The following is a 9,168-nucleotide window of genomic DNA, read 5'->3' on the forward strand; positions in this document are numbered from 1 at the left end:
CGTGCGTCTTTTAGACGCCCCTTTACATGCGAAAACGACAAGGCCTATGCCGAGTTCGTCTTTTACTACAGAGCTTTGAGAGCCGAAAATGGCATGGCTGTGTCTCTTTCGCCACTTACTGAACTCCAGAGATGCGAGATTGACACGACCCATGTCGCGTTTGTCTCTCAAAAGACACTGTTATAAAACATGAAATAGGCATTACTTGTGATTTTCGCAGCTGAATAAGTAGACCCTTATAAAAGAAGTTGACGTGACCTTAGGGTCATGTCGCTTTCAACTTTTACAAACCTCCAACAAAATCTATCTCCACACAGACGCGCGCGACATGTACTATTGGACATGGGTCAGTTGAAAGCGACATTAACCTAAATGGCTCATATTACTTTCAGCCAATTAATTTGAAACAGAAGGACCGTCTTAAAACCCTTTATATTTGAATCCTTGAAAATAAAAATATGAGGCCATATAATTATTACAAGCAATTAGCCACACCGTTATCTAGATAGCACTAAATTATGATGGGATTCAAATGAAAAAAAATGTTTTGGGACAGCACAACACTGTTTCAAATTAATTGGATTCGACATATAAGAGTTGGCTGAAAGTAACATGAGCCCTTTAGGTTAATAGGGTTTCAACTGACCCATGTCCAATAGTACATGTCGCGCGCGTCTGTGTGGAGATAGATTTTGTTGGAGGTTTGTAAGAGTTGAAAGCGACATGACTCTCAAGTTACGTCAACTTCGTTTATAAGGGTCTACTTATTCAGCTGCGAAAATCACACGTTATGCCTATTTCATGTTTTATAACAGTGTCATTTGAGAGACAAACGCGACATGGGTCGTGTCAATCTCGCATCTGTGGAGTTCAGTAAGTGGCGAAAGAGACACAGCCATGTCATTTTCGGCTCTCAAAGCTCTGTAGTAAAAGACGAACTCGGCATAGGCCTTGTCGTTTTCGCATGTAAAGGGGCGTCTAAAAGACGCACGCGTAGGCTCCTATGGGCCATGGTAGAAAAATACATTAAGATTCGTTTGCCCTGTTGTGATTTATGTTGGTATGTATGCAAGACAAATTTAACATAATGCTATCGAAAATAGCCGCCAAAATTGTTTCGTTCTTAGCGTTTGGTATGTAGGAAAATATTAAATATATTTTAAGTCGAGGAAGCAAGACGGGTTAAAGTGAGTTCCGACGCAAACCAAGGAGTTATAACTCCTTGCTCAAACCTAGCTTCAACCAGAATCGGCGGGGCTGCTTTGCTGGCAGTAAACTGGTTGTAAGAGCCAAAGGAAGCACATGTCAGTAGTTTGGCAAGTAAGAGGAAATTAGACATTCAGCATGAAGAATGTTACTTCCAGGCTGAGATTTTAATACGGCCACTCAACTGTGTCATACAGGTAAAACTTACATAAAAGTGCGCTCAGGTCAAGTCAGGGGAAGGAGGGGCGGGTGGAATATGTGAATTGGACTCCCTTATGAAGCTTTGGGAAGTTATGCAGTAATTGGCGACAAAATGTTTAAGTAGGCCTAGACCACGTGTCAAAAAACGTAAGGGGAAAAAAGGCTGGATCAAACTGTTCAACAGGTTCCGTATATAGTCTATATAGTTTTTGTTGTTATCTACAGTAAATAGTGAAACGAAATGTCTTGTGTAAAATATATAACACTAGGTTTTCTGTATTCCTCTCAACGGCAGGAAGTTTAAACTGGTGCATTCGGCGAGGGTCCTTTCACAGCTGGATTGGTAAAGGGCCCTCAGATTTAAAAGAGCAACTTGGCACTCTGAGTTTAAGAGGAGTGTGAAAAAATAATTCTCCTCTCCACTATCACCAGGCCTGTCCAGTTTTAAATTACTGTTCAAGTTGACACCTCTTATAGCTTGATTTAGACTGCCTTTTCAGCCAGTATTATATCTGAAAACAGCGTATGCATGCTGATAAAGCAAAACTGAATTTCCTGGGAAATTCAGGGTGATCTCTGCAATCAGCGATGATAATTAAGAAATTAAAGGAGCGTAGTTTGACCACGCCGGTGCCAAGCACCTATCGAGTCACATATTTTATACAGTACTACCCCATCTCCATCTTAAGATAGATATGTTGTTTGTGTCATATATATATGTTGTTTGTGTCATATATTGAAGATTTGTCTGCCGATCTGTAAATGCCAGTCTACTTTTCAAGGTCAATGAAGCACAGATAAGCTTTCTTGATTTGTTGTTTTTATCAGTAAATTAAGTCTGCTGTGTATATTACTGCAAGTGGAAGCCAATATATGTATCACTGTATTAATAATGCTTTTGCGTCAATGCAGGGCATCAACGAATTCAATATTAACATCGTTCAAAACCATGTGGTTTGTTCTGTTTAATATATAAACAGCTTGAACATTTTCATATCTGATAACAACACATCCGCACATGGTTAGTAAAGATAAATTCAAATTATCTATATTCATATTATCGAAATCTGTTATTAATTAAGTGAAAAGCGGTAATAATAAATAGCTAGCAGCGCTTGAACCAATTGGATGTTGAAACCTGATAGCCTGACTTAGGGTGTATTTCCAGTCAGGCTGGGTCATCCTGTCTTTGTTTTGCAATCAAAGTAGACAGTATGACAACAACTTATAACCATAGGTGTACAATGTAGCGTCTCTTATGTCCCACTCATGGCCATTGTATTTGTTTATGATTATATTGGCTTCCTATGGTAAGAAATTTTAATCCCTTGGGTTGCTGAGATAGCATACACTAAGTTAGGTCGACCCATTTTGACTGGAAATTAGCCTTCTGTAACCTTGTCTGCCAATGTGTCATAAGACTTCATGATATCCCCATGTTCCTATCTGCTTCCCTGTCCCGTCAGTTAAAGAGTACACAAGGTAGGTGCATGACAGCTTATCGAACTTTTAGTTTCCTTTCCAACTTTTTTTTTGTATATTTATCATTGATATTTTCATGCCATTTGCGATATGGTGCTTTTTTATGTTGACTGTCCAAAGTCTTAAAAAGTATTTAAATAATAGCATTTATTCACTTTATTAAAGCCAAGTAGATATTACAACTGATTGGATTTCAATAATTTTTGTAGCTTTTAGATGAAGATGCAGGGGCAAACACTTTCCTTTCTGTTTGTGTTCCACATGGGACTAGTGATTTGTGCCAGTGGAGGTTTCGTTTTTCGTGAGTTAGAAGAAATTTGGAAACAAAATCAAGTAGCAGTGCATGTTGACCCAGAAGTCAATATGGATGCAGTAAGTTGTTTCATTTGGCATATGTAGTCTGGGAAAATTTTGTAATCATTTTTATTTATCAAATATCAGAAATTAGCACTTAACAGATATTTTTGAAGTTTGAATTTTTGTGTTAATTATATAATAATGAATTTAACCTAAAAATTAAAATTCATACTTATAAGTTTTTTAAGAACCAGAAAGTGTTTTATGGCACTAGGAATTATTATAGCATTATCGTATTTGTTATTTTTTATAAGATTTTATAACAACAGATTTTAAACATTGCTGCTTAAAAGTTTCTTTTAATTTTTTATTAATTTTCAATTTCCTTGTCTGTTGATGTCAACAGTGTTTACACAGAAGGGATTTTTTTATATGAATGGTTCAAAGTTCACTTGTGTTCTCAAATGTTATCTCTGATTTTTTTTATGTGTTTGTCTCTTTTTCAAAATTTATCAGTAGACTATTTAAGTGTTATGTAGGTTGTTCTGAAGGAATATTATGCACTGTGGATATTATACAGATTGATGTCTATATCCTGTTATTTAATCTGCCTAAAAGTTGGTGCAGGTGATGACTTGCCAAAACTGCACTGCTGATAGGCCATGTGACATATACTTCAACCACATCAGCATTAGTGCTGCCACTTATTAGTGACTGGACTCAAACACTGTACAGCACTAACACTTTTGCCTGATAAAAGAATATAGTTGAATTAGCCCTCAAGCTCCAACATTTGGCTATGTGTCAGTAATTATATATGACATTGCCAAAAAAGGTAATTAGAAAAAAATCAGGTGAATGACTTAATGCTATAAAGCCCCATGTACTAACTTATTTCAGGAAGAACTTATCACCAGCAAAGGCTATCCATGTGAGACCCACACAGTGACCACTGCTGATGGATTTATTCTGACCATTCACAGAATTCCACATGGTTTAAAGAAGAGACAGAAAGCTGGGCCCAGACCACCTGTATTCCTACAGCATGGCTTGGTGGCCTCCTCCACACAGTGGCTGACTAACTTAAGAAATGAAAGCTTAGGTGACTGTAGTTACATATTCCAGATGCCTCATTTATTCCAATTCCAAGCAGTTTTAAAAAAAGGCTCCTGATATTTAATTAGCTAATTAATTTATTTGACAACACTATCGCAAATAAATATTCAGAATTAAAAGAGGTTTTATAATTATTCTTTATATTTACATTTTATTAAAAAGCGAAATGTTTATATAAAGAATAATTAGCAAAACAACTGTTTTGGAAATTTGTAATCAATTTCATTTCAATGAGAATTTATAATATGCTTGTTATTTCCTTCCTTTGTTTTTATAAGTTCAGTATATTAATCATTATCTTGCTAAAATTTCAAAATGAATTATATTAGCAATTTTCGGGTAACAAAAAATTGTCTTACTTTGATATATTTTTTCAATGTGTTTCATAATAAGACAAGCCTTTTGATATTTTTAGAAATATTTATGTGAGTAATTTGATTAACATTTAAAATTAAATCTGTATCAAACTGTTGGAATTTATTTTAGTTGCATTATATTGTGCAGGGTATCTTCTGGCCGATGCAGGCTTTGATGTATGGATGGGTAACGTAAGAGGCAATACATACTCAAGCAAACATAAAAAATATGATCCCAAATCTGAGGAGTTCTGGGACTGGAGGTATTTATATTATGTTATCAAGCATGTAGATATTCCATGAAATATATTTTCCAATCAGAGAGTTGATTTATTGAATGTTTGTACACTTTAAACTGCTCTCTCTCACTTTCTCTCTCTCTCTCTCTCTCATATGGAAGATGGATTGATTAATGCCAAGTATCCAACAGTGGCGTATGTGGTATTATACCACTTCATTATGCTATATGTGATGGGTATGATAAAAAATAATTGGCTATCATTTTAATTTTCTGAACATCATTTTAAAACTCAGAATAGCTAAGACAATAAGCCATTTACAAAATATGCAACACTATTTTCTGGTTGTGATTTTCTAGCTGGGATGAAATGGCCAAGTATGATTTACCAGCCATGATTGACTACACACTGAAGGTTACAGGAGTCAGTCAAATTCACTATGTTGGTCACTCCCAGGGAACTCTGATTATGTTTGCACACACCTCACAGAACCCTGACTTTGCCAAGAAGGTAATTTAAGATAAAATAGTATTTTAAAAAAATATTTATGATTCATTGACATTTTAAGCTTCAGCTTCAGCTTTGATTATTATGTACTACGAGTTAGGACTGACTAAATTTGATAAAAAGTATGCTGTTGGTGAATATACAGTATTCCATTGTGGCCAACAGCAATTAAATTTTATGTATGGTCCATAATCTTGACCGACTATTATTACTTTGACTAATATAAGGTGATAACTGTTGTTATTTATGTTTCAGTTTAAGTCATTCATTGCTATGGGCCCTGTGGCCACCATTGCACATGCAAAAGGACCCTTACTTCTGTTATCTGACTTCTCGGATAAGGTTTGTAAAAAAGCAGACCATCGTTATTTAAAATCTAACCCAAGCCTTTTTATCCTTTTCTTGCTTTTTTAAATCTTAAATTCTTGTTCCTGTTAACTTCTTTTTTTATTTCTGTTTTTACCACTTACTCTCTCTTCATCTGTTATATCTCTTCCTCATCCTTTATCAGATCTCTTAAGGACCATTTCCAGACCCTTTTGTACTAACTGCGGATTATTCTATCTTTGTGGGGATTCTCACTAAATTGTAATCAGCTTTAGCGGCTTAGATGTCTGTCACCCCTACTGAAGCTGCTAGGGGACAAAATTAATTATCGTTTAGCAGCTTCAGTATGCATGTCAGACATCTCAGCTGTTTAAGCTGAAAGCAATTTAACGAGAAATCCCTTGGAGATGGATCGATCCTAGCTGTTAGATCCATCTAGGTATGGGAACCCAGTCTTAAACAATCAGTCACAGAATTGACACAACAAAATGTTAAAATCTAACTTCAACTGTATCATCACATCTGTTTTGAATGATTTTTTAAATCAGGGTAGTATTATTCTGTGTAAAGTTTAAAACCTTGTTTATGGTTACCCTCTACCAGGCTGACATACTGATTTTTCACAGATATTCACAGATATGTCTCTAGATAAATAGTCATTTGGCTCTGTGTGTTTTTCCGTTTTTCCGGATATAATCTGCCACCCTGGTAGAGGGTAGTTTAGGGTTAAGCCCATTGTCCACAAAAAGATATCATAGGAATATTTCAATGAAAGAAATTGAAACTGAGGGTTAAAAACCTTGATAAAAGAATTACAACCGCATAAAATTTTCTTGCAGTGGAAAATTAGGATGGTATTTAATCATACATTTTCCCTTTTATTGAAAAGTTAAAAAAACCCACTATTTTAATGGTATAAGAAAATTGTAAATGACACTAGGAAAAGTCCACCTGGGTTTTTCAATAAATAAAATATTTCTTATTTTCTTTTGAACAGGACATTTTTGACCTTTTTGGAAGGAAGGATTTTGCACCCAATAGTAAGCTGATGGACTGGATTTCCAAAGAAGTTTGTGGTCATAAAGATATCAATATTCTCTGTTCCAATATATTATTTCTGCTTTGTGGATTTGATTCAAAACAATTCAATGTGGTGAGTTTCATGAAAAAATATTCCAAAATTTCAGTAAAAAATGCAATCATGATGAAAGTCCCAGAGAAATTGCCAATTTATTAAGATACATTTATAATCTGAGCTGAAACAACAAGTGAAATGCATTATACATTTTTGGACCGTTAAACATTGTATTCGGAATTTACTTTATTAGTGTTTTGAAGACTGTATAAATGCATGCAATTGTGTGTAGTAAGAAGAGGCTTTATTCAAGGGAGTTGAACTTCCAAGACAAAGTACCTTGAGTTCATTGATAGCCCTCACATTTTGTCTTTTTCACACAAGTACACTTAGAATAATATGTGAACTGAGTAACTACAAACCTTGGCTTTTCAAAATAAAGCACTGATGCTGAGCTTAATTGTGCCCTGATTTCAATGCACATTAAAATTGGCCAGGAGTGCAACCCCCTTGTTATTGTAGACAACTTTACCAATGAGGTAATAATTTAGTACATTTGGATATATACAGTGTACACTATCTACTTTTTAAATGCAATCAGGGCTTCAGTGCTGATTTTAAAACACAGGTACAAATGACTTAAGCATAGGATGATTAAAATTATTTCATATTTCATGTCATTTTATAGTCCAGAACTCCAGTCTACTTTTCTCACGTGCCAGCAGGAACATCTGTGAAGAACATGGTGCATTATGCCCAAGTAGGTATTGTATTAGACTTGGTATTCATAACAGCTTTGGTTTTTTGTCTTGAGATGGAATCAGGTAAAATGATAACATTATTATTGTGATTAAGTAACATATACTATATGAATATGGATATGGAAAAATCTTATGTGCATAGGGGCAGCCTATGTGGTAGTACATTACAACTTCTTGCTTTAAAGAAAAGGATTGAAAACGGCCCCAAAAAGTTAGTTTTCTTGTAGTATTTTAACCAATAATTTACTGCCATGTGATTAGACATTTTAGCTATGGTGCCTCCATTTTAGATGGCGAGATCAGGCAAGTTCCAGATGTTTGACTTTGGCTCTGCAGCAGCAAACAAGGAACATTACAATCAGGTAAACTAGAAAAGTCCAGAAGTGTTTCAGCCCCCAAAAAAGTATCTCCATGGGATTTACCTGCCAAAATGAGTTTTTCTCGAGAAATGGGTAATTTGTCCTACTCATAAACCATTACTCAACCTGCCCCTGCACTTGGATTTCATTCATTATTACATTTTAAATTTATAATTCAGTTCTAAATGACTGGCAATTCTAAATGTTATTTCAATTCAGCAACTTTAGTTTGTTTCAAGTCTTCAGCCCCCCAATATGACCCTGCAAAAGCACAGGCTCCCACATACTTGTATTATGGGCAGAATGACTGGCTAGCTGACCCACAGGTAGGCAATGGCTCTCTTTTTCACATACTTCTGATGTGCAAATATCTCAGCTTGAAGCCAATTGTTATCATTTTGTGATAGTTCAATCACTGTTACTGCTCTTGTCTATCTTATCTCACTTAATGTACACATTCATGCAAGTTCTTCCAATTTGGAGGTCTCTAGCAATTTCTCTGATCAGGCAAACTTCTATGTTATCGGTATGATAGTAGGAAAAGATAAATTTTGTCTTGCAAAATATTGAAGTTGAGTGGATCTGAAAGAATTTCACTTTCGTTTTTTCTATCCAATTACATAACTGTACTTATGTGGCGATAGGTAGGGGGTTTTGGAGTTTGCGTACAAAAATAGTCCCAACATGTTGCAAATTTTGAACATCTCTGTCCATTTGCAGGATGTACAGGACACTCTTGTGCCTTTCCTGCCAAACATCAAGGTATCGCAAGAAATTCCCCAATGGGAGCACATGGACTTCATCTGGGCAATGGACGCCCCCAGTGTGCTGTATGATAAACTCATAGGTATCATGAAGCAAAACTAGCAGACAGGGTACAAGAGGCAAGTGGCAATCACAAAATGTTGCCTCTGTTGACAAATCTGCAAGTATCCTGACTATTCAAAGATGACAACTTGAGCATGAAAAATTTTTGGGCCAATGATTCATTTTAACAGAAAACTGAAAGGAGTAAGCTCAAACTGCTTTATGTCACAATAAAAATGGATGACTTTTCAACTGCACTAATCACATTTGCTTCAAGGTAATAACCTCATGGCAATCAATGTAATCCTTTCGTTGATATGGTTTGTGTGAAAAAAAGCCAGGTTCTAATACATCAAATTATTTTTTTGAGTTTTAGTTGGTGCATTTCACATTTCTTTTTTGCCTTCATCATATTTGACAGATTTCTGAGAAAGT

At 35.4% G+C, this 9,168-nt stretch overlaps 1 protein-coding gene across 2 annotated transcripts; it reads left to right on the plus strand.

The window, feature by feature from the left end:
• The first annotated feature begins 1,231 nt into the window (after positions 1–1,231).
• Positions 1,232–9,108, plus strand: LOC106159012 (lysosomal acid lipase/cholesteryl ester hydrolase). 2 transcript variants are annotated; one of them, XM_013535169.2, is made up of 11 exons: positions 1,232–1,403; positions 3,099–3,261; positions 4,087–4,288; positions 4,807–4,921; positions 5,257–5,407; positions 5,660–5,746; positions 6,729–6,884; positions 7,495–7,566; positions 7,858–7,929; positions 8,166–8,252; positions 8,647–9,108. In XM_013535169.2, the coding sequence occupies exons 2-11, from the start codon at positions 3,106–3,108 to the stop codon at positions 8,791–8,793; spliced, it is 1,245 nt and encodes a 414-aa protein (XP_013390623.2). In that variant the 5' UTR covers positions 1,232–1,403; positions 3,099–3,105; the 3' UTR covers positions 8,794–9,108. The 2 variants fall into 2 exon arrangements, with proteins under 2 accessions (XP_013390623.2, XP_013390621.2); XM_013535167.2 differs by lacking the exon at positions 1,232–1,403 and adding an exon at positions 2,724–2,889.
• Positions 9,109–9,168: the final 60 nt, after the last annotated feature.

The sequence above is a fragment of the Lingula anatina genome, chromosome 1 (assembly GCF_051362555.1).
Source record: "Lingula anatina isolate TDL-2025a chromosome 1, LinAna3.0, whole genome shotgun sequence".
In the NCBI taxonomy this organism is placed as follows: domain Eukaryota; kingdom Metazoa; phylum Brachiopoda; class Lingulata; order Lingulida; family Lingulidae; genus Lingula; species Lingula anatina.

Bases quoted from the DNA above. Each gene is read 5' to 3' on its own strand.
- LOC106159012 (XM_013535169.2), top strand. From the start codon at position 3,106: ATGAAGATGCAGGGGCAAACACTTTCCTTTCTGTTTGTGTTCCACATG. The intron at 3,262-4,086 runs GTAAGTTGTTTC...AACTTATTTCAG, and splicing joins CAGAAGTCAATATGGATGCA to GAAGAACTTATCACCAGCAA. The intron at 8,253-8,646 runs GTAGGCAATGGC...GTCCATTTGCAG, and splicing joins ACTGGCTAGCTGACCCACAG to GATGTACAGGACACTCTTGT.